The following is a 25,934-nucleotide window of genomic DNA, read 5'->3' on the forward strand; positions in this document are numbered from 1 at the left end:
CGGCCTGGCACTAGGGCAGGGGGAGCAGCCTGAGGTCCCCTAGTGCAGCACCAGGATGGGAAGCGCACCTTGAAGTCCCCCGTCAAGCCCTGCCGGGTGGGCGGTGCAGCCTGAGGTCCCCTGGCCTGGCGCTGGGGCAGGGGGTGCAGCCTGAGGTCCCCCAGCCTGATGCCAGGGTGGGGAGCGCGGCCTGAGGTCCCCTGTCAAGCCCCACAGGGGCGGGGGAGGGCATAGCCTCAGGTCCCTGCTGATTGCTCGTTAAGGCTCCTTATGGGAACTTGGCCTCAGCTGTGGGTGCAGCCATCTTTGTGATGGAGTGATGGTCAATTAGCATATTCCCCCTTTATTAAATAGGACTAGAGGCCCAGTGCACGAAATTCGTGCAATAGGCCTTCCTTCCCATGGCTTCCGGCACCGGTTTTCCTCCGGCACCTGGGACCTCGGCCTTCCGCCTTCATTCTGGCTGGAGTCTGCCGCCTTTGCTGCAGACTCTGGCTAGAGTCTGCCATCTTCGTCTTCACTGCAGACTCCAGCTGAAGTCTGCCATCTACGCTGCAGACTCTGGCCAGAGTCTTCCCTCTTCACTGCAGATTTTGGCCAGAGTCTCCTGTCTTTGTCTTTGCTGCAGACTCCAGCCGGAGTCTGCGGTCTTTGCTGCAGACTCCAGCTGGGGTCTGCCATCTTTGTCTTTGCTGCAACTGGAGTGCCACTCCTGTAGATCCCTTCACCCCCTGCCCTCCCTCTCCTAGCAGGCGTTCTTCCCTGCCCAGCTGCTCAGCACCTGGAGCGGCTGGGCGGTGGGACCGCTGCCATCTTTGTCCTTCTAATTTGAATATTCCTTCCTTATTGGCTGGTAGGCATTGCAGAGGTATGGTCAATTTGCATCTTTCTCTTTTATTAGTGTAGACTAGAGGCCCAGTGCACGAAATTTGTGCGCGGGGGGGTGTGTGTCCCTCAGCCCAGCTTGCACCCTCTCCAATTTGGGACCCCTCAAGGGATGTCCGACTGCCTGTTTAGGCCCAATTCCACAGTCAGACATCCCTCTCACAATCCAGGACTGCTGGCTCCCAACCATTCGCCTGCCTGCCTGCCTGATTGCCCCTAACTGCTTCTGCCTGCCAGCCTGATCACCCCCTAACCACTCCCCAGCCAGCCTGATCGACACCTAACTGCTCCCCTGCCAGCCCAATTGCCCCTAACTGCCCTCCCCTGCCGGCCTGGTCACTCCCAACTGCCCTCCCCTGCAGTCCTGGTCGCTCCCAACTGCCCTCCCCTGCAGGCCCAGTTGCCCCCAACTGTCCTCCCCTGCAGGCCTGGGTCCCCCCCAACTGCCCTCCCATACAGGCCTGGTCCCCCCCCAACTGCCCTCCCTTGCAGGCCTGGTCTCCCCCAACTGCCCTCCCTTGCAGGCCTGGTCTCCCCCCAACTGCCCTCTCCTGCAGGCCTGGTCCCTCCCAACTGCCCTCCCCTGCTGGCCTGATCACCCACAACTACCCTCCCCTGCAGGCCATCTTGTGGTGGCCATCTTGTGTCCACATGGGGGCGGCCATCTTTGACCACATGGGGGCGGCCATCTTGTGTGTTGGAGTGACAGTCAATTTGCATATTACCTCTTTATTACATAGGATTATATAGGATATAGATCTTTATATATTTTGGTTACCAATCATTTATCTGTGATGCAAATGTCTTCTTGAAATCTGCACATTGAGTTTTAAAATGTAAACTGAAAGGTCTTTTAAATATATTCTTCCTATAATAGGTGGCACTATCCCAAAGTCAGAAGGGAGTTGTTTACATAGTTATAAGATCTATAAACCCCAACAAGACCATAGTCCAGTCATAACCATCTAACTTTTTCATTTGGGAAGTACTTTATACTTTTCAGAGCATCTTTTAATCACCTAGTTTCAGCCTCAAAAAACCCATTTGTAAGACTTAGTAGTTGATCATCAACATCCTTTTAATGATCAAAGTCTGACCTTCTATCCCTCTTCTGCAGCTGGGAAGATCCAAGTGCAGAGGAGTGGAAAAACTTGTCTAGAGTCACACCTCTACTTAAGGGTATAGGCAGGTTATTTGTCCATTACAGCTCAGTAAAGCTGGGGCTGAGGGGTGTGGTACAGACTGGGAGGAGGCCTAAAATCTTAGTCAGCTGATCCCTTGGGCAGTATTTCTCCACATGATGGTGGCACGGAGATCAGCCATAGGAGACAAAGAGAGAGACAGGAAGATGGGAATCAGACAGGCACAGACCTAGTATATATAACTTGATCTTCCAAAGTATGGGGAAGATGACAGCGGCCCCTCTGGATGCACACAGGATGAAGCTCATCCAGTGTTTCTGCTCCCAACAAGAAAAAAAGCATATGAACCCAAGGATGGACTCTATTCAACACCTTTATTGAGCAGCGACTGTGGGGCTGCGATTCTGCGCTCTGTGCACCCACTTACGGAAATGTTACCAGCTCGTTGCTAGAGGCAAGTTTCTGTTACAAAGATATAAGGGCAGAACCCAATGCTTTTTCCCCATAGTTATTAGTACATACAGAAACACTGATTTACCCAGAACCTGTGTTTAAGACTGTAACCAAATCAGAGTGGCTCTTACTCTCAGCATAGAATGATGTAACCATGGCTGGAACAGTGAGATGGAAAATAACTGTACTACCAGCATGAAACTTTCCATCAGATCTGGGGCCCCACCCAGGTAACCCTGTGCAGACACTTCTGGTTGTGTAGCACACTTGGCATTACCTTGGACGACAGTTCAGGCTCACCCTATTCTACACTCTGGGAGAATGTGGTAACGTCCACATTTCTGGGGTGTTCACAAGAGGTACCGTCTCTGTTTCCCCAGAAACCAAATATACCTGAACTAATTATGCAAAATCACCTAGTTTCACTCCCTGTTTTTCTGTTTGTTTTTATTACGATACAGAAACTTATGCAGACAACTGCAGTCTGAATATTCTTACTAGTTCACCATATGACTTATAACGTAGAACTACTTGTTTCTATTGCTATAGGAACAGATTTCAAAACTCTTTTTTCCTCAGCTTATGATAATGAGTCTGATTCCTATCCAGGTCAAAGCACCGAGACAATGCCTTAAGCATAATAGATGTTCCACAGATATCTACAGAATGCACAAATCAATGGTTGATAATATCTACTGGATGCTAGCAACCTCTTCTACCAATCTCAGACCTTCAAGGAGTTAACAAAATTTAGGGAAGAAAGCATTCATTTGGCAACCATAAAGTGATTAAAAATAATCTCCAAAGCATTTCCTAACAATCTTTCACATTGGAAGTGACTGCTCATGTGTGCTAACACCCCTTCACATTACCTATGTACATCCTATATATCTTCTGAAAGTTTATTTATCCCTCACATAAACGTTTTCAGTTGAGACCTAAAACTGAAGAAAAACTCCCTGTGAAACACTGTGCTGGTTGTGGGGAACAAAGACCCTGAGCTTTCCCCATAAAACCCGTACAAAGTCCCTGAGTAATGGGTACACCTGGGTGGAGGTGGGCCTTGGAAAGTGCCCACCCTCGGCTCCAGAAAAAAAAGCATCCAAATGGCAGGATGTCACTAATGCATCCATCCCAGGCCACGTGGTCAGGACCTCACCACCCAAAGGCCCACCATGGCCCTGTGGCTCAGGCTGTCCTTTTGAACCCCCCAGGGCTGCATAGTGCTGAATGAATTAGAGATGGCACCGCACCCCTGGACCTCCCAGACATGTGGAAATCAACAGCAGTACCCTGGGCCCCAGCCCTGCTTGGCCTTCCCCTGTGCTCCCAGAACAGTCTCTCCCGAGAGTCCTTCTGAGGAAGGTCAGTGAAAAGAGGACAGCTGGGCCCTGGGAACGCCAGAGTTAGAGCAAAGTTCCAGAGAGCCAGCACAGGGCCACGGCCCCAGCAGAAGCTGAGGCAGGGCCTTCCCAATGCCTTGGAAATCTTCTCCAGGAGTCCACGGAGAAGATGAAACAGAACGGTCAATGGGGACTCGGGGAACGTTGTTCTATCTATAGCAGCTGAGGGCTTCAGACAAACAACACTGGGCTCGGCAAGGCCAGCAGCCAGGGTGCCACCAGCCTGCTCCTGCCTCCCGGGCCTGCAGCTCAGTTGTAGGAAAGGTAATCGATGAGCCGGGAAGGGATGTTCAGCTTGGCGATTTTCTCCAGCCCTCGGACACCGGTGGCCTTCCTCAAGCTCACCCTGCAGAGCTGTGACAGGGTTAGCGGTGTCTCTGGAAAAAGGGAACATGAAGCACATGAGGTTAGCTGAACATAGTTGAACACAGATTAACACCCTTCAACCTAAAAAATATCAAGAACTGGCCTAGCCAGTGTGACTCAATGGTTGAAAGTCGATCCATGAACCAGGTCACGGTTCGATTCCTGGTCAGGGTACATGCACGGCTTGTGGGCTCCATCCCCAGTAGGAGGTGTGCAGGAGGCCGATCAATGATTCTCGCTCATCATTGATGTTTCAATTTATTCCGGCATGTGCCCTTTGCCGGAATCGAACCTGGGATTGTCCTACAATCCCCCCCCCCCCCGCCCCGCGCCCCCCTCTCCCTCCTAGGGGGATTGTAGGGCAAAGTAACACAGGAAAATTGGGGGACAAAGTAACACAGGAAAATGAATTTGTAGAATGGCACATGAGACATTTGTGCATGAAGCGGGGATGTAGGTTTTTGCTTTGTGCGTGCGTGTGTGTGTGTGTGTGTGTGTGTGTGTGTGTGTGACTTTTGCCCCATAATGTTATAACCCTAGCACATGGATTTGTCAGCAATGTACCAATCTACAGCTAGTAGGCTTGTTTGTCAAACTTCCAAACAAATGAGGGGCAGGGAGAAGGTTAGTCCAGGCTGCCTGCTCCTGCTGCTCCAGGCCACTGAGGGCTGCAGGGCACAAGCAGATCTCGGGAGAACTGATGCATATCCCATCTCCAGCAGAGTACACAATGCACATCATAGTGCAGAGGGTCAAGACCTCAGGACTACAGACAAGCCTGTAGCTGGGGCTCAGAATGTGAGCAAGCTAGGGCCAACGATGGAAGATACCTGGAGTCCCTGGCAGATGAATCACAGGGACATTTGCAAAACAGAGCCTGGCCTTGAGGACCTGCCTTTTAGAATGATCTGTGTTTGACAAAAATATAAATTAACCAAAGAGAGTTTTCTCAATTTATGAAAAATTTTGAAATACAGCAGTCTTCGAAAGGAAAAATAAAAAGAATTACTGGTGAAATTCATTTTCCTGTGTTACTTTGTCCCCCAAATTATTTGTAAAAGAAACATTATCTCCCAGGAAATGGTTAGCTGACAGACATGGATGGAGTGTGCCTCTAAGTTCATAATAGGTTTGAGTTGGGAAGGGCTGGCAAAAATTTGAATAAATCTTTTTTTTTCAACTGATAGGTGTTTGAAGCCTCTTGTGACTCTAATTCTATGTAAACTCACTTAAAAATTTGTTTACAAAGAAGACATCTTGTCCTCAGCCATATCGTTTGTACTCTGTCTCCTGAACAGTGAGGGTTGGATCTATATTCTCAGCCTCTTATGGACTTAGTCTGAGATTTTTTATTTACTCATAAATGACCTAGTATATTGTCAGAGCAGAGCTTCATGCACAAGTGTCTCATGTGCCATTCTACATTGCATCATTCAAACAACAAGGAGAGCCTGGCCTCACTTTCATAGTGCTCAAAGCACTTGGCAGGGGCACTGCTACTCCACGTGTAGTCGGAGGGCTTCTTCCCCCGGTTGTCTCGTGCATAGATGTTGCCTCCAAACTCAATCAGCATCTCAATGAGGTCCACATTCTTCACCTTGGCCGCGTGATGAAGGGCTGTCTCGTGAAGCTTTGCTGCATTCACATTGGCCCCTGCAGGTAAAACAGAAACAAGTATGACCAAGGAGAGAACTTGAAGCCGAGATAAACATCAGCTTTGACTTTTTCATCCAGCACAATCTACAAAAACAATCCCCATTGAGGAAACAAAATCAAGACAGACTCTGCTGCAACCTTTGCAAAATCTTTTTCAAAAATCCAAAAGCAGTCATTACTTTTTTTTCTTATGACATAAAAAGCTAAAGAAAGGTATCCTATATAATATAAGCCTAATATGCTAAGTGTTCGGTCGTCCAGTCGTCCGTTCAACCAGTCAAAGCGTAATATGCTAATGATATGCTAAGGCTGCTCAACCGCTCGCTATGACGTGCACTGACCACCAGGGGGCAGACGCTCTGACTGGTAGGTTAGCTTGCTGCTGGGGTCTGGCTGATTGGGACTGAGCAAGATGGGCTGGACATGCCCTGGAGCCCTCCCGCAGTCCCTCCCTGACTGGCCAACCTCCCACATCCCTCTCAGCCCTGATGGTCCACCGGTGGGGTCCCTCAGCCTGGCCTGTGCCCTCTTGCAATCCAGGACTCCTCGGGGGATGTCGGAGAGCTGGTTTCAACCCGATCCTGCAGGCCAGGCCAAGGGACCCCACTGGTGCACGAATTCGTGCACTGGGCCTCTAGTCAATAATAATGTAACTGGAAAAAGAACCAAAATGAAGAAAAATTAAATAAAACTTCCCTGTGAGTTATGAGGCAGTTCTAATGCCCTATGCAGTCTGTCCCCATGGGTCCTGACTGGAAGCTCAGGTTTAGCTACTCAAGCTCTCCTGCCTGTCCTTGCACATGCATTCACACACACACACATGCACATGCACACACACTGCAGACATAGGACAGAGGCTCTAACAATGTGTGTTGCATGAATGAATGAATGTTCCTTAAATATAAATATTATTTTGCAAAAGGGAAGCTCAAAGGGAAAATAGGTGATGTTCCCCAAACACGCTGGAATTCAAATGAAATCAGAAACAAGACAGGGATGTCTGTTTTCACCACTCTTATTCAACATAGTACTGGAAGTCCTAGTCACAGTGATCAGACAAGAAGAAAAGAAAAAAGGCATCCAAATTGGAAAGGAAGAAGAAAACTGTCATTATTTGCAGATGACATGATATTGTATATAAATAACCCTAAAGATATTACCAAAAAAACCCTACTAGAACTGATAAATGAATTCAGTAAAGTAGTAGGATACAAAGTAAATATCCAGAAGTCAGTTGTATTTTTATACACCAAAAATGAACTATCAGAAAGGAAAACTAAAAAAAAAAAAATCCTATTCATAATTGCTTCAAAAAGAATAAAATACCTAGGAATCAATTTAACCAAGGATGTAAAAGACCTGTGCTTGGAAAATTATATAACACTGAAGAAAGGAATGGAAGAAGATACAAATAAGTGGAAGCATATACAGTGTTCAAAGATAGGAAGAATTAGCATTATTAAAATGTCCATACTTCCCAAAGCAATCCACAGATTCAATGCAATTCCCATCAAGATATCAATGGAGTATTTCACAGAACCAGAAAAACTGTTTCAAAAATTTTTATGGACCCACCAAAGACCCTAAATAGCAACAGTGATCTTGAGAAAGAAAAACAAAGTTAAAGGAATCACACTACCTAATATCAAACTACACTACATGGCCATAGTAGTCAAAACATCATGTTAGTGGTATAAAAATAGACATATAGGTCAATGGAACAGAATAGAGAGCCCAGAAATAAACCCAAGGCTTTATGGTCAATTAATATTTGACAGAGGAGGCAAGAACATACAATGAGGTAAAGGTAGTCTATTCAATAGTTTTGGGAAAATTGGACAGATACTTGCAAAAAGGTGAAACTAGATGACCTTCTTACACCATTCACATGAATAAATTCAAAATGGATTAAAGATTTAAATGTTATACTCAAAACCATAAAAATCCTGCAAGAAAACATAGGCAGTAAAATCTCAGGCATTTCTTGTAGCAAAATTTTTTTATATATCTCCTCAGGCAAGGGAAACAAAAGAAAAAAATAAACAAACAGGACTACATCAAACTAAAAATTTTTTGCACAGCAAAGGAAGCCATCAACAAAATGAAAAGACAACCCACTGAATGGGAGAACATATTCATTAATGAGATATCTTTTAAGGGGTTAATATCTAAATTTTATAAAGAACTTGCACAACTCAACACCAAAAAAAAAAAAAAATCAAATTAAAATATGGGCAAAGGACCTAAATAGGCACTTCTCCAAAGAGGACATACAGATGTCCAATAGACATATGAAAAGATGCTCAATGTCACTAATCATCAGAGAAATGAAAATTAAAACCACAATGAGATATCACCTCACACCTGTCAGAATGGCTATCATCAATAAGTCACAAAGAACAGGTGTTGGTGAGAATGTGGAGAAAAGGAACCCTTGTGCACCGTTGGTGGGAATGCAGATTGGTGCAGCCACTGTGAGAAGCAGTATGGAGTTATCTCAAAAAATTAAAAATGGAACTGCCTTATGACCCAGCAATTCCACTTCTGGGAATATATCTGAAGAAACCCAAAACACTAATTCAAAAGACTATATGTACCCCTATGTTCATTGCAGTGTTATTTACAATAACCAAAATCTGGAAACAGCCCAAGTGCCCATCAGTAGATGAGAGGATAAAAAGCTGTGGTACGTTTTCACAATGGAATACTACTCAGCCATAAAAAAGAAAGAAATCTTGGAGGTTATTATCTAAGTGAAATAAACCAGTCATAAAAAGACAAATACCATATGATCTTATTTATATGTAGAATCTAATTAACTAAATAAACTGATGAACTAAATAGAAACAGAGGCCTGGATACATGGAACAGACTGACAGCTGTCAGAGAGGAAGGGGAAGGGCATGACTGGTGAAAGCAGGTGAAGGGATTAGCCAAAGAGCATACATGTATAACCCATAGACACGACAACAGTGTGGTGATGGCCAGAGGGACGGGGGTGGCAGTGGCTGGGTGGAGGTAGGCAAAGGAGAGGGAAATAGGGACACCTGCAGTAGCGTCAACAGTAAAAATAAAGTAAAAAAAAAAAAAAAAAAGGAAGGAAGGAAATCTTACGTTTTGTGACAGCACAGATGAACCTGGAGAGTATTATGTGGAATGTAATGAACAAAATAAACTAACAAACAAAATAGAAACAGACTCATAGATACAGGGAACAGACTGACAGCTGTCAGAGGGGAAGGTCGTTGGGGGGCTGGGTGAAAAAGGTGAAGGGATTAAGAAAAAAATAAGAAAAGTAACACCTCACAGTCATAGAAAACAGTATGGTGATTACCAGAGAGTGGGGGGAGGTGGGAGAGGGTAAAATAAATGGAGGATAAATGGTGATGGAAGGAGACTTGACATGAGGTGGTGAACACACAATACAATACAGATGATGTATTATAGAATTACACACTGGAAACCTATATAATTGTATTAGCCAATGTCACTTCAATAGATTCAATTTTTTTTTAAAGAAAAAGAAAGTGCCAAGTTCTTCAGTTTGCTCCTAAGTGGATAAGGAGGTTATAGAGAAAGGGGATAAAGAAAAAGGTTTTTTGTTTTTTGCATTTATGGGGTCAGACCTTCCAATTACAGTAGACATGCAATATTATATTATTTTCAGGTGTACAGCATAGTGTTTAGACATTTATATAACTTACAAGGTGATATCCCCCCCAATAAGTTTAATACCCATCTGGCACCATACATAGTTGTTACAATATTATTGACTATATTCCCTATGCTATATTTTATATCCCCATGACTATTTTTATAATTGGCAATTTGTACTTCTTAATCCCTTCATCTTTTCACCCAGTCCCCCAACACCCCTTCCATCTGGCAATCACTAATTTGTTTTCTGTGTCTATGAATTTGTTTCTGTTTTGTTTGCTTGTTGTTGTTTTTTTTAGATTCCACATGTAAGTGAAATCATATAGTATTTGTCTTTCTCTGTCTTATTTCACTTAGCATAATGTCCTTGAGGTCCACCCATGTTGTTGCAAATGGAAAGATTTCCTTCTTTTTATGGCTGTATACTATTCCAGTGTGTGTGTGTGTGCGTGTGTGTGTGTGTGTGTGTGTGTGTGTGTATATCACATTTTCTTTATCCATCCATTTGTTGATGGATATTTAGGTTGTTTCCATTTCTTGACTATGTGACCATGGGGATGGGGGCATACATTTTTTGAGTTCGTGTTCTTGTTTTCTTTGGATAAATATCAAAAAGTGGGATTGTTGGGTCATAAGGTAGTTCTATTTTTAGTTTTTTGAGGAGCCTCCATACTGTTTTCCATAGTGTCTGCACCAATTTATAATCCCACCATCAGTACATGAGGGTTCCTTGGAGAAAAGTATTTTAAAGAAGTAAAACAAATAGCTCAGAATCAGTGAAGTTTTTCCTCCAATAATAGATTCAAGTGATAATCATAAAATTTCATTAAAGTGGGATTTTTAAAAATCAGATCACCAGCAAGTAACCATGTAAGGATGAATTTAGAAGGCCAAAATAGGAGGATTTAAGAGCATATAAGGTGCTCGCTTCGGTAGCACATATACTAAAAAGAGCATATAAGGCTATTAAATTTTCTAGTCCCACTGCTCAAAAATATTTGAAAAATCCTTCTTTCTGATTTCTGACTTAAAATAATTTCAAGCCCCTAGTAAAACATACAAATTTGTTCATGACAGTGTTCACTGTATGATCTTAGAACACAGAAAGCACTCCATCATGATAACACAAGTGAAGAGAAATTTTCTCCACTTCCCACAGCCAAACTCAGAAGCCAGGTCAGGAAAAACAATCCCTCAATTAGAAAGAAAGCTAAAGTCCCTAATTATTTAATTTGGCAGATAGGTATTACAAAAATAACACTTAAAAGCAATCTATACTAATAAAAGGGTAAAATGCTAATTAGACTGGGAGACCTTCCAGACATTCCTCTGGACAAAGCCATGGTGGCGGGGCCGAGGTAGAGGCAGTTAGAGGCCAAGAGGGGAGGGCAGTTGTGGGTGATCAGGCTGGTGGGGGGCAGCGCCATTGGGGGTAAGAAGACCAGCAGGGGGGCCAGTTGGGGGCAAGCAGGCCATCAGTGGGGGTCAGTTGGAGGTGATCAGGACAGCAGGGGGGGCAGTTGGGGGTGAGCAGGCCGGCAGGGGAGGCAGTTGGGGGCGAGCACACTGGCACAGGGGCCAATTGGGGGTGATCAGGCTGGCAGGGGGGGGCATTTAGGGGCGAGCAGGCCGGCAGGCAGAGTGGTTAGGGGCAATCAGGCAGGCAGGCAGTCAGGCAGGCAGGCAGGCAGGCAGGTGAACGGTTAGGAGCCAGCAGTCCCGGATTGCGAGAGGGATGTCTGACTGCCAGTTTAGGCCCGATCCCTGTAAACCGGCAGTAGGACATCCTTCGAGGGGTCCCAGATTGGAGAGGGTGCAGGCCGGGCTGAGGAACACCCCCACCCACACGAATTTCGTGCACCAGGCCACTAGTACATTAAATAAAAGAAGCATTTTCCCTGCAGTCTGACCACTGTACTACATCAGGGGTATTATTCCAATACTTGTTTATGTGAAAAAATAATTGTATAGGGTTGCAATCATAATGCAAATATGAATTTGAATGCCAAACACAAACTTGTAATGAAAAATAAATTGTGCCGAAACCGGTTTGGTTCAGTGGATAGAGCGTCGGCCTGCGGACTCAAGGGTCCCAGGTTCGATTCCGGTCAAGGGCATGTACCTTGGTTGCGGGCACATCCCCAGTAGGGGGTGTGCAGGAGGCAGCTGATCGATGTTTCTCTCTCATCGATGTTTCTAACTCTCTATCCCTCTCTCTTCCTCTCTGTAAAAAATCAATAAAATATATTTTAAAAAAGAAAAGAAAAGAAAAATAAATTGTAAAAGTCTACCAAATCTAAAGTTCAAGTAGCTTTCTCTCAGGTCATTAATTCTTGCAATATTCTTCTTTTTATTTCCAGATTTTCAGAATAACATTTTTTTTAACAGTTACCATGTGCATATAATAGAAAACTAAAAACACAAGAAGCAAAGAACAAAGTCATCCATAACCACAAGCAGTTTACAGATATTCTTGCAAATAGGGAATGAAAAAAGATTGCCTCTATTGTAGTGACAGAGAAAGGGACACAGGAGAAGTAAAGCTACTCTCATGATCAAGGAGAAAACTATGGCTGGAAATAGCTCTAAAAACCACACCACCCCTTCTATCCCATCCCATGTGATTTCTCAATATACAAGGCCTTGGCAGGGTCACTCTTTCCAAGAGGTGGCCATCCCAAGGTACAAAACAGGATCTCTTAAACATGTGTTCTTGGCATCGTTTGATTGGATATGAAGAAGAGACTGTGACTAAGAGGGAAGCTGGCACACTCTGCAGCAGCTGGAAACAGCAGATCAGAGGTACACAGGGCAACATGGGTGGGTCTTGAAAACATGCCTGGGTTAAAAAAAAACAAAAAAACAGGAAATATAACACAATAGCATTTGTGTCAATTAAAAATACATGCTTCATTCAATAATGTGTATCTCACAAAACACATATAGATAGAATACATTAGAATGGTGGGATGGGAGACCAGAGGAAAGAAGCAAGGAAGAAGCATCGGGGAGGGGGGGGGAGAGTGACTTTGTGGGGACTAATGACCATCATGAACTGAGTGCAGAGAGAGAGAGAGAGAGAGAGAGAGAGAGAGAGAGAGAGAGAGAAACAGCTAATGCCATCTGGGCATTAAAAATTCTCAACTTCATGCTTCAGAGAAATGGGTCAAAGTCTGCTCATTATCAAAATTCTGATTGCAAAGCAAAATGGGATTGCAGTGGGCTGAGTAAAACCTTAGCCAGCAAAGACAAGGGGCTGTCAGCAGCTGAGCACACCGAGAACCTGACACAGTTCCTGGGCAGAGCAGGCACGCATAGCTCAGTGCTATGCTGGCTGAAACATTACCTGAGAAACGTGACAAGTCCTGTGCTGGGAAGGTACAAGCAAACTCTGCTTAATTAGCTCCTCTCAGTACCTCCAGCAGAGTTAAATATTTACTGCCAGTTGTCAGATTAAAAATTACCCACAGTAATAACTGGACTTTCCCCTTCCCCAGCCCTCCTCCTCTGCAAAAATCATCTGCAGCTCATCAACAAGGCTTCACTGCCCACAAATGATCAACAGCCTCCTATACACCCCTGAGGCACACATGGCCCCCTCACAGCTCAGCTCCTCAAGCAGGGCCAAACCCTTTCTGACATCCAGTGTGACGGTGCCCAAATGCTTATTTTTCTAGAGGGATGGTCAGAAAATTATTTTAATTTTCCAACGGGTCTGTGACCAGCCTCCCACAAAGAATCACTACCTTGAAAAGAATCCATATGGTGTCCCCTTCTCTCTACTTTTTTGTATGTGTGAGATTTCCCATCTATATTTATAAAAGGCTAATATGCTAAGTGTCCCTCCAACTGTCCAACCGGACACTATGATGCATACTGATCACCAGGAGGCAGACTCTAGATGCAGGAGATGCCATGACATGCACTGGCCATTTACAAAGAAATGGCACTGCGGAACTAGGACCAACAAAGCAACACTCAGCTTCCCCCAAGTGGGACACAGGCCCTGCCACCGCCCCGGAGCAACACCCCACCAAATCATAGCCAACACTGCCAAGACCCCATAGCGCAAAATGCAGCCCACAGCCCAGCCCAGCCCAGCCCAGAAACGGTGGCTGTGGGCACAAGATAATGACATCACATAGCAACACCCGGCTTCCTTCCCCTAGTGACTAGCCTCCTTGGAGTTTCTTCAGCCCAGAAACACAACTTGCTTTATAGCCAGGTGCAAACATTTTACACTTCAACCAAATGTCTGTGAAGCGTTTTCCTGTGCCTCATCTCATTTGATCCCCACAGAAGTCCTGGAGTAAGTAGACAGGAGACTTTATAGAATCTTATTTTCTTTTCATTAGCCAGAAAATGGAGATTTAGAAAGTTTAGAAACTTGACCCGACTGAAAAGAAGTAAGAAATGGTGGACCTTGAAAATGACTTCAGGTTTTCTCATTGTTCAGAATATAGTCAAACACTGCTACAGTTAAATATTTCACCCTTTGTTCTCCCTGCATGATCTACAATAATCTGCTTTGGGTTAATATTTACTGCTGTGTTGCTGAAAATTACCTGAAAGAGAAGTTGGGGTGCTTCACTGGGCTGGAAAAAGTTTAGCTAAATCAGAAAGCAGGTCTAATTAAGCAAGTTTACCTATATACTAGAGGCCCAGCATGCGAAATCGCACAAGACCCAGAGTCCCGCCACCGCCACAGGACCAGAGTCCCTCCCACCACTGCTGTGGGACCCAGAGTTTCTCCCACCACCTCTGTGGGACCCAGAGTCCCACCACTGCCATGAGACCCAGAGTACCGCTGCTGCCGTGGGACCCATCAATGCATCTCCTGGTGACCAGTTGTTTGATTATTCTGGCGTTATGGTGTTACGGCCACTGGCTTTTTATAATCCTACCTAATAAAAGAGTAATATGCAAATTGACCGCACCTTCGCTACACCCAAGCCACGCCCACCAGCCAATCAGGGCGAGTATGCAAATTAACCCAACCAAGGTGGTGATTAATTTGCATATGCTGAGGGAGGGAGGAGTTTAGACTGAAGAAAGCGGAAAGCAAGGCGGCTGTGCAGGTGGGGTGGGTGGCTTATGGGGCAGGTGGCTGCGGCGGTGGGCGGCGGGAGGGGTGGGCGGGGCGTGGTGGGCAGTGTGCGCGGCGGCAGCTGCATGCGGGGCCATGGTGGCGGCAGCGGCGGTGGTGGCAGCAGTGGCAGCAGCGGGCAGGGTGCACAGCGGCGGCTGAGGCGCACGTGGCCTTGGCAGCCTCGGCGGCGGCAGCAGGCAGGACGGGGTGGCGGCAGTGGCGGCGGTGGCGGCAGCGGCGGCGCTGGGTGGGGCACACAGCGGAGGCTGAGGCGCGTGCAGCCTTGGCAGCCTTGGAGGCAGTGGGGGCGGTGGGCGGGCTGGGTGGGCAGGGCCGCCACCCGCCCCGCCATCCCCGTGGAAGCCCTGTACTTGCAGGTATCTTTCTGCAATGGGCTCCTAGTATAGATATAAAGCTCTTGCTGCGCCAATTGCACTCATGTGTTTTGATCTGTCATTGTTTATCGTGAATTTGGTTGACAGAGAAAGGGCAAATAGCGGTATTAAAATATTTATAGAGAAAGGGCAAATAGCAGTATTAAAATATTTCTTCTAATTACTTTCCTTTCAATGTGCATGAATTCGTGCACCAGGCCTCTAGTAGTTAAATAATAGTTTTGGTAAATAAGTAAAAGACTGCATGTGGTCTAAGAAGGATGTACAGGAGAGCATCTGAGATGAGAATAGCAAGGACTGAGTCTAGCGCTGACAGCACAGTGGTAGTCAACAACTGCAAGCCGTCCCAGGAAAATTCTGTTCATTCCTTACTCAAGTTCCCAGGTGTATGGAAACTCCCTTTAAAAGTTACCAAGTCCCCTGCTTCAGGCCATTATGGTCCTCTTCCCACTCCTTTCCAACTCCACCCCACTGAACTGCCACCCTGCAGTTTGGGGTACAGTCCTGGGGTGGGAGTGAGCAGGATGACCTAACCTCCAGCTCCCTTTGGACCCTGATTGGGTTCATCCCTGTTCCCACCTAGACCCAATCAATTGGAATTTGCAGAGTCAAGCCAAAGGGACTGGAAAAGGTTTGGACACTGGACTCAACTCAGGTTTATGGAACATAAGGTGACATCTGGGAGAGTTTTCACTCCTCTGAGAACGCTATCAGAAGCCTCATGAAGTGAAGCATTCAGATTTCAGCCCAATTCTGCTGTATCCATCCTATCCCACTGGGGACACCAGAAGTATGGTCCAGTGAACACTGAGGAAAGCAGAATCGTAAAATTCAAAGAAAATTGATGACATGCTTGAACCCCTGGGTCAAACTGACCCCAAAACTGTCTCTAGTTCTGATTCTTTCAGTTACCCAAACCAAGAAATAAAGCCCCTCATCCAGACGGAGTTGGTCTCCTATTAGTTATGAAGGAGAAAACACTTCTCTAAAGTCCTAACTATTGCAGAGAGGATGTTGGATTAGAACTACTAATTTGATCCTTTCTCCTATAGCCACTACTTCAAATAGGTTTTTAATCCCTTGCTCTCTTTCTTCTCCTTCTGATACAAAAGGAACTGAAAACATGAATGAAGGTGTACTGAGCACATATATACCAGGCACTCTGATCATTATCAAAATCCTGATTGCAAAGCAAAATGGGATTGCAGAGGGTTGATGCACCATCAAGCCTTTATTTTAAAAGCTGAGGATAGTTTCACTGTAAAATCTTTATTTTAAAATCTCAACAGTAATGATAGATAGATACCCTAGACTGATAGAAGTAGGATCCAACCATCTGATCAGTGACTTGGCTAGAAGACTTATGACTGTTTCTAATCTAAATATATTATCATTGTATAAACAATAAAAACTGCCACCATGACCAGCCTTAAACAAAATGAATCTTTTTCACTGAAAAGACTTAAAAGTGAATCCTTAAAGTTAATAAGACTCACTGGTTATGCGGTTTGGACCCTCTGACCTTTCCTCCCCAGAGATAACATCTATGCCTCAGTTGTATTTTAGCTCCAGGCCCAGAAGCAGCAAAACCAGATAAGTGACCCCACAGCTGACCTCAGGATCAGCTGCATTGGATAATGATTCCCTGCCCTGGTGCCAATCAATCAATCAGTGGAGAGCCTGAAAGGACACACCTGGAAAGCTGCTGAATCTTTTATTCAGATCTTCCCCTGGGACATTCCCTAAAATATCCACCTTTGAAACCCTTAGGACAGAGGACCCAACACATTCTCCCTCCTGGGAGCATGCCTGTGCCTTTCCCTTCCCTTCTCCTTCCCTTTCCCCACAAGCACATTACCATTGCCTTCCTCACTCCCAAGCTCCTAGGGCCATTCCTTTGCCTCTATAACTTGTTTCCTCAGTCCATTTCTTCTACAGACTATTTCTTCTACCTCTGTGATTTTATAAATAAACTAGAGGCCCGGTGCACAAAATTCATGCACGGGTAGGGTTCCTAGGCCTGGCTGATGATCACAGCCTTCTGGCTGCCGGCCGGGTCCTCCCTTCCCCAGCTGCCGGCTATCAGTCAGGGCCTTCCTTCATTCCGTGCTGCCCCTTGGTGGTCAGTGCACATCATAGCGAGCAATCGAACTCCTGGTCTCCCAGTCAAACTCCCAAGGGGACAATTTGCATATTAGGCTTTTATATATAGAGATGTTCTCTTATAGTTTGAGTCTTGGCTCTGAATTCTTTCCTGGTCACACCTCAAGTACTACTGAGGTTGCTAAACCCAGGTCTGGTCTGACCCCACTGGTCTAACACCTAGTACCCTTCCTGCCACCTACAACACTACCAGTTTTTTTTTTGTTGTTTTGTTTTGTTTTGTTTTTAAATATATTTTATTGATTTTTTACAGAGAGGAAGGGAGAGGGATAGAGAGTTAGAAACATCGATCAGCTGCCTCCTGCACACCCCCTACTGGGGATGTGCCCGTAACCAAGGTACATGCCCCCGACCGGAATCGAACCTGGGACCCTTCAGTCCTCAGGCTGACGCTCTATTCACTGAGCCAAACCGGCTTCGGCAACACTACCAGTTTTGATGTAGCTTCTTCTGTACATCCTTAGTTACAGGACTTCTGTTCATCTAGTCTTCCGGGAGTTCTCAATGATGATGGGTTGCATAATTTGGTTGTGATTTTGAGGTGGTTGTTGGAGGAGGTGAGTACAGTGTTTACCTATTGTACCATGTTTACCAGAGTATCCTGAATATTTTTTGAAAACCTGACAATAACCTGGATTCCCAAAGCTTCCAAACCCATTTTCCATTGGATCCCCATCTCTTTTTGGTTTAGACAGCAACCTGATTAGACAGGTCTTGTGGGTGGTTCCCTGTAGCCACTAAAAAGAATTATTAGCATTTGTTGAGCATTATGATGCACCAGGTATTGAGGAAACAAATCATCCCAAGAAGCCCAAAAAATAGGTTTTATATTTCCTGTTTTATAAATCTAGAACTGAGGCCAAAGTTCTCAGCTGGCCAATGAGAGAGCTAGTTTCAAACCTTAGTTGACGCCACCATTTAGCTCTCAGCTGGCACACTGTGCACATAAACACAACAGACCTGCATGGAGCAGCTTAGGTAAACACCAACACACCTGCTTTGAGCAGTGCAGATATAAACAGTGATGCACCTGCATTGAACAGAGCAGGTAGAAACACCAACGCACCTGCATTGAGCAGCACTTTGACACAGTCCAGATGCTCCCGGGCACAAGCAACGTGCAGAGGGGTCCCAAAATGGCAATCGTGTGCTTCTAAATTGGCCCCAACATCAATTAGAAGCCTCACACATTCGGAACTTCCTTAAGAGAAATGGAAAACAATTAAAACTGACAATGAATATATACCAGTGATTTTCGGTCTTTTTCATCTCATGGCACACATAAACTAATAACTAAAATTCTGGGTCATAACAAAAAATAAATTATATTTTTTGCCAATCTGCCAAAAAATATGTATAATTTTGATTGATTTACAAAAGTATATAATAGTAATTACCTAGTTTTTGCTCAAAAAATGACCTTTTTTAAAAAATCCTCACCCAAGGATATGTTTTTATTGTTGTGTTGTGTTTTTGTTTGTTTTTTTAAGAGAGAGGAAGGGAGAGACAGACAGACAGAAAAATTGATGTGAGAAAGAAATATCAACCAACCACCTCCCATATGCGCTCTGACCAGGGATCAAACCAGCAACCTTTTTGATGTACAGGACAGCGCTCCAACCAACTGAGCCATTCAGCCAGGGCAAAGTGACTTTTTTAAAAAAGCAAACGCCTGCACGTGTATATAAGGATTTCTGGTGCCAAGAATTAACCGATCAGACACAACCTTATTATGTGACATGACCAATAAAATGCAAGTCTATCCTATGACCTATATATTTCTATGACAGGGTGTTCACTCCAGATGACTATTGTGCTGGCTGTTGTCATTTTTTTATTTGACTATCTAAGGGAAAAGAGGTCAGTGCCCTTGACTAAATAGTCAGGTATTGCATGTTTTAAAAATTCTTGGGGCACACTGGCTGAATATCACTGATAGATACATTAGAAATAATAAGCATGACAGAACTGATGGCTAGAACAGGTAAGTCCCATGCTTGCGGGGGCAGAGAGGAGAATCGGGTTTACATCACAAGCTAAGAGTAGTTCATGACCCATGTGGCCATAGAGCAAGTGGATAGTTGTCCTTTCTCCTGAAGGCACAACAGTTCCCCAAACCTGCCTGGCAGCAGCAGAAATGGAGTGCACAGCTGGCCCTGTTGCTGGGAAAACAGAAAGTTGGGAAATACCACTTCAGAACAGCCAGGAAAGACTCTCTTCACTGCTCCCCAGTTCCTCAGTGGGAGAGAAGATGCTCCCCCTTTGGGGCTGCCTCTCAAGCTGTTGACATAAAGTTGCTGCATCCCCAGTCCAAGCCTCCTCGGTGAACTACCTAAACTTTCTTACCAGGGGTTCCCAGCTCACAGACACCTTTCCTGCCTCTTTCCTTGGCTCCTCTCCAGGTATCTTTAACATGGGTTAAGGTCAAGATTCATCATGTACAAGATATCATCCTCTCACATCTCTTGATCATATCTCCTGTTAGTAGCTACCGAGTTTCCACTTCTAGTCCTAAAACCTAGCCCCTCATCTACAGCTGTCTGCTGGCCATTTTTCTTTGGATGTCTTATCACTACCAGACCCTCTCTCACCCCCTCCCTAGGGGCACATCCTCCTGGCCATTCTGTCTCAGCCATTGACCTCACTCCCTACTCAACCTTGAGTAGGTTATGACTGCATGCTTTCCTCTCCCTTATATCAAGCCCGTTAATTCTTCTCTGTTTTCTAAATGAATCCATCCACTTGGACTCTAAGAGTTTTGCACTTGGATCACTGTGATGGCTCCCAACTCATCTCTTCACTTCCAGGATATCCCTTACCACCACCACTATTTCAGTCTATTGAAGGGTACCCCAAAATATGCCTTTGACATAAGGTTTATTTTGAGCTTATGACAATCGAGAAGAAACAAATAGAAGAAAAGCCCTCTGCTCTCCCCCAAATTGCCTAAAAGAAGGATATATATTTGTCCCCCTCCCCTCTCTGCCATGAAGGACAGAAGGTAATCACCAGAGACAACTCTAGTTAGAGTTGCTAAAACTAGCCCCATCTACCATTGGTTCTCCATTTATTTGCCTCCCCACAACTTGCCATCCTAGAAGCTCAAAGTCCTTTTCTTTTGTCTTGTCATTTTCCTAAAAAATGTATCCTATATAATAAAAACCTAATATACAAATCAACCGAACGGTGGAAAGACCAGTCCCTATGATGTGCACTGACCAACAGGGGACAGATGGTCAACACAGGAGCTGCCCCCTGGTGGTCAGTATGCTCCCACAGGGGGAGCACCGCTCAGCCAGAAGCCGGGCTCACAGCTGGCAAGCACGGCGGTGGTGGAGGAAGCCTCTCTCCCCTCCGCAGCAACACTAAGGACCCCTCAGGGGATGTCTGGGGAGGGGTCCTAAGCCGGCAGGCAGAAATCCCCCAGGAGTCCTGGACTCTGAGAGGGCGCAGGCCAGGCTAAGGGACAAACCCCCCACCCAATGCACAAATGTCGTGCACCAGGCCTCTAGTTGTTCTATATGAGCCCAAGCTCTAACCACCCCTTTGCCTGACACCTTGACGAGTTCTCCCATGCCTAGCCACGATGCATTACTCACATTAGCAAACTTCTGTTTTCTCTTGTTAATCGGTTCCCTGTCACCTAATTGGTGGGGCCCAGCCAGTGAACCTAAGATAGGTAAAGGAAAAGTTTTTCCTCCCCTACACTGTATATGGATGGCCACTAAACTAACCTTTCAAAAATGCTGTTTTCCAGTCATTCAACATCTGCTCAGAAACCTTCAAGAGCTGCCTATAGCAATCCCCGGTGCCTGAGAATGATAAAAGGGGACCTAGCTATGGGAATTGGTTGTGAGGCAGCAGAGAACAGTGTCCCTGCATGAAGACACAGAGGAGGGCACACTGCACACCCCAATGAAGTACAACAAAGACAAACACTGTACTGGTCGATCAAAATATACTAGTAGGCTACAAGTTTGCAACCTTTGCTCAAGAGTGGAATCCGAAATCCTTAGTCTGCCATTTAAAAATTTTCCACCAGCTAGCCTTGCCCTAAATTTCCAGTCTTATCTGTTGTTGCTTGTCCCTTGGGAGTTTCTAATAGGACTTGATGTCATTTTTCCTGTGCACAGCCTTCCTCTTATCCTCCCACCATCTGAAGTCCATCCATTCTTGGAGGGCAGTTGAAATCCCACCTGCTCCCTGAGCCTGCAGGACCAGCTTCCCCTCCTCTAAGAGTACCTGTCCTCAGAGACGTTGCCTGGGTCTCATCTCTTAACTAGATCAGGTGCTCACAAGGCAAAATGACAGCAAAGACTGAGAGAAAGCCTGCAGAGTAGACCCATCTCCAGTGTTAGTGTCTGAGAGGCACTGAGCATCTGCGCCTTAGTCCTGGGTGAGGCCTATATCTCCAGGAAGAAAGATGAGCATTTCTTTGGTGGAACAACCAATAGCCAGATACCAGCAGCTCTCCTGGGCCAGCCAATGGCTCCCACTTCCTATCCACGTAGCTCCCTTCCACCTGACTTACCGCTCATGCAGGCCTCGTGCAGCGGGGAGGCTGTGTACAAGGGTGGGTTGACCTTGGCCCCATAGGAGAGCAATAGCTTCACACACTCGATGCTGCCAGAGGCACAAGCATCGCAGAGGGGGGTACTACCATCGATGTTCCGAGCATCCACCTTGTGGGGAGGGAGAAATAAGTGTTACAGGACCAAGGAGGAAATGCGCTTTCTCATCTTGATGCACATTCATCTGGGCAAAGACACTTGTTAGTTTTTCTAAGTAGTTCTTGGGTTTTCTAGTATGTGCTAAGGCCCCATGCTAGGCGAGGGAGGTGGTTATGGATCAAAGGAACTAGGGTTGGGACTGCCTACTAGCCTCCTAAGCCTGAGGCTCTTTTCTTTCTTGGGCAGAATCAACTCAGACTCACTCTTGCCACCACCCCAGCACCTAATACGCACAGAGCCAGCAAGGACAGCTCCAGGTTCCAGCTGAAGCAGACAGGGCATAAAAAGGGGATTTAATTTCAGCCTCAGCTAGGAGTGCCTGAAACTGCTTAACATGCCTCCTCTAGTTGGAAAATCATAGGGCAGGAAAAAGGCAGCTCCCAACGGGCAGATTCTGCTTATTCACGTTCAGCTGCCATTTGTATATATGCTGAAGCTTATTCCACTTCCTCTTGATCTGCTTTCAATGCCAAGCTTTGAGAAAGAGTAAAAGCAGTGCACGATCTTCACTTCAGCCTCACTCTGAACCCCAACACCATCCAACCCAATGGTGTCCGGCCCAGCTCACCCAGCCACTATGAAACATCCAGCAATTCCATCAGCCAGAAAGCACTGGAGGCTGAAATCAGTGTGACATGAGTACTTACACCAGGGATAGCAGCAAATCAGATCAGAATCTTGTTTTTTTCCTTTTTACCAGGGAACAGTGTGCCAGCATCCCACTTAGTCATCCTGCTCTCTGAGCCAAACAGCAGCTCTTGAGCCAACGCCCAGCCAGCCCTCCAGAGAGCCTGTGTCTGTGACGTGCATGGCCTGCCAGGTCCCCTCCCTAGAGCACAGCAGGGCACTCCCTCCACCATTTTGCCAAAACTGCCTTCTCTTCAGCCACCAGTGACCCCCTAACAGCCAAGCCCATGACCATACTTACTGGTCCTAGTGTGCAGTTGTCACAGAAACCTCCTTTCCCCTCCGTGGGCTCCCACCACACCCCATTCTGGTTTCCTCCCTCCTTTCCCGCTCAGTATTCTGCAGTGGTTTCTTTACTTCCAGTGCATTTGCAAATCACAGAATGCAAATCCCAAATCTTATATTTTCCTCCTTCTATACATCCCTTGAACTGGTCCCATCTATGCCCACAGCCACAGCCAGGCTCCACGGGTGTCCTAAAGGGCCACTCACCTGGGCCCCAGCAGCCAGCAGCAGCTGCACACACTGTGCCTGGCCCTGAAGACTGGCTGTGTGCAGGGGTGTGATGGAGTCCACTGTGACCTGGTTGACACAGGCGCCACTCTCGATCAGCTGCTGCAGCTCCAAGGCCTCACCACGATGGGCAGCCTCGTGCACAGGGGTGCGCTCTACCCAGAAACCTGGAAAGGAGAAAGACCTAGTGCTGAGATCACACCACTTCTATCCAGGTGAGATGAACAAGTACAAGTCCAGGGACCCTTGACGAAACCCAGACACTGTACATGATCATGTAATTGGTCTTTGGCGGCATATAAGGGCCTTGGTTCACCTCCTTGACCTATCTCCCACACTGCCTCACAAATTCCACTCCCCAGCCACACTCACAGCTCATTCTTGACCCTGCTTCATCACACTGAGTCTCCTTGCATATATTCTTCTATGCTTGAAATGCCCACCTTTGCCCCCCACCCCAATCATCCATCCTACAATCTCCCACTTAGACACCTACATACTTTACATGAACTCAGTTGAAGTATGTCCTTCTCTGGGAAACACTTCTCCCACAATACTCACACATATACACTCATTTATACTGGTCCCCCTTCTTGCTTGGAAGTGCCTTGAAAGTGGGTACCAGGTTTTAGTGACTCAATTTTAATGGATTCCTCAATATTTTCCACACACAAAACCATGTCATCTGCAAATAGAGATAGCTTTGCTTCTTTCTTTCTAATCTGGATACTTTTATTTCTTCTTCTTGCCTAGTTGACCTGGCTTGAACTTCTAGCACAATATTGAACAGAAGCGATGAGAGCAAACATCCAAGCTTGGTTCCTGGTTTTTGAGTGAAAGCTTTGTCTTGCACAATTAAAGATGATGTTAGTGTGGATTTGTGTAGAGGACCTTTATCAGGTCGAGGATGTTCCCTTCTATTTTTAGTGAGAGGGTGTTGGAATTTATCAAATACGTTTTTTGCATCTATTGCAATAATTATGCAGGCTTTTTTCCTTAATTCCATCAAAATGGGGAAGTATGTTGATTTTCAAATGTTATACCAACCATGCATTCCTGGGATAAATCCCACTTGCTCATGGTGTATAATCTTTTTTATATGATGCTAGATTTGGTTTTCTAGTATTTTGTTGAGGATTTTTGTGTCTGTGTTCATAAGCATCCTTTTTCTTGTGATCAATGTATTTGTCTGGATTTGATATAAAGGCAATACTAGAATGAGTTGAGAAATATTCTCTCCTTTTCTAATTTTTGGAAGAATTTATGAAGAATCTGTCAATGTTGGGTCAAATTCACCTATGGAGACATCTGGGCCTGGGCTTTCCTGTGTTAAGTTTTTTAATTACTACTTCAATCTCTTCATTTATTATAGATCTATCCATATTTTCTGTTTTTAAGTCAGTTTTGGTAGTTTGTAGGTTGTGCCTTTTTAAGAATCTCTCCACATCATCCATGTTATCTAACTTGTTGGCATACAATTTGTTATGGACTGAATTGTGTCCATCTGGTCTAATGAGTCATTTAGGATTGATGTTTCTTTGCTGATTTTTTGTTTAGAGGATTTGTCCAATGATGATGGTGGGGTATTAAAGTATCCTACTATGAGTGTATTGCTGTCAATCTCTCCCATGATATCCTCCAGGAGTTTTTTTTATGTATTTGGGTGCTCCTGTATTGGGTTCCTATATGTTTACCAGCATTATTTCTTCTTGTTGGATTGCTCCCTTTAGTATTATGAAGTGGCCTTCCTTATCTCTTGTTATGTCCTTCACTTTGAGATCTAATTTGTCAGATATAAGTATTGCTACCCCAGCTTTTTTTTTTTTTCATTTCCATTCGCCTGGAAATCCTTTTTCCATCCCTTCACCCTCAGTCTGTGTGCGTCTTTTTTTCTGAGGTGGGTTTCTTGTAGACAGCAGATATATGGGTCTTGTTTTCTTATCCAATCCGTTACCCTGTGTCTTTTGATTGGGGCATTTAATCCATTTACATTTAAAGTTATTATTGATAGGTACTTATTAGTCACCATTCTTATTCTTTACCCCCGTGTTCCTTCTTCACTTTCTATATTATTTTTTACAGCAGACACTTTAACATTTCTTGCATTGCTGGTTTAGTGGTGATAAATTCCCTTAATCCTTTTTTGTCTGTTAAGCTCCTGATTTCACCTTCAATTTTGATTGATAGTCTTGCTCAGTACAGTATTCTTGGATTCAGACCCTTCCTTTGCATGACTTTGTATATTTCATTCCATTCCCTTCTGGCCTGATGAGTTTCTGTTGAGAAATCAGTTGCTAGTCTGATGGGGGTTCCTTTGTATGTAACTTTCTGTCTCTCTCTGGCCGCTTTTAAGATTCTTACTTTGTTGTTGGTGTTAGCCAATTTAATTATAATGTGCCTTGGCGTCAGTCTTTTGGGGTTCATTCTGCTTGGGACTCTGTGAGCTTCTTGGATTTGTGTGGGTTTTTTCTTCCCTGTATTTTTCTGTCATTATTTCTTCAAACAGGTTTTCTATTCCTTGCTCAGTTTCCTCTCCTTCTGGAACCCCTATTATGCAGATATTGTTTTGTTTCGTGTTGTCCCAGTGTTCCCTTAGGCTCTCCTCCTGCTTTTTAAATTTTTTTTTTCTAGGAGCTGCTCTAATTGGGTATTTTTTCCCCACCTTGTCTTCTAGCTCACTGATGCGGTCCTCTGCTTCTTCTAGTCTACTCTTGATGCTTTCTATTGAGTTCTTTACATCAGCGATGTCATTTTTCATTTCTTCTTGGTTCTTCTTCATTTCCTCTTGGTTCTTA

The 25,934-nt window shown here is 45.1% G+C and overlaps 1 protein-coding gene across 2 annotated transcripts in view; it reads right to left on the reverse strand.

The window, feature by feature from the left end:
• Positions 1-2,397: 2,397 nt before the first annotated feature.
• Positions 2,398-25,934, reverse strand: part of ASB13 (ankyrin repeat and SOCS box containing 13) — a 39,519-nt gene continuing 15,982 nt past the window's right edge. The window contains exons 2-6 of one of the 2 annotated variants that reach the window (XM_079779630.1): positions 23,119-23,306; positions 21,741-21,891; positions 18,276-18,410; positions 5,711-5,902; positions 2,398-4,260 (exon numbers count right to left, since the gene is read on the reverse strand). In XM_079779630.1, the coding sequence (XP_079635756.1) occupies positions 4,133-4,260; positions 5,711-5,902; positions 18,276-18,410; positions 21,741-21,891; positions 23,119-23,306 (794 nt within the window). In that variant the 3' untranslated portion in view covers positions 2,398-4,132. The remainder of the gene's footprint in view (positions 4,261-5,710; positions 5,903-18,275; positions 18,411-21,740; positions 21,892-23,118; positions 23,307-25,934) is intronic. The other variant, XM_079779631.1, reaches the window with a different exon arrangement.

The sequence above is a fragment of the Cnephaeus nilssonii genome (genome assembly GCF_951640355.1).
Source record: "Cnephaeus nilssonii genome assembly, chromosome: 1".
NCBI lineage: Eukaryota > Metazoa > Chordata > Mammalia > Chiroptera > Vespertilionidae > Cnephaeus > Cnephaeus nilssonii.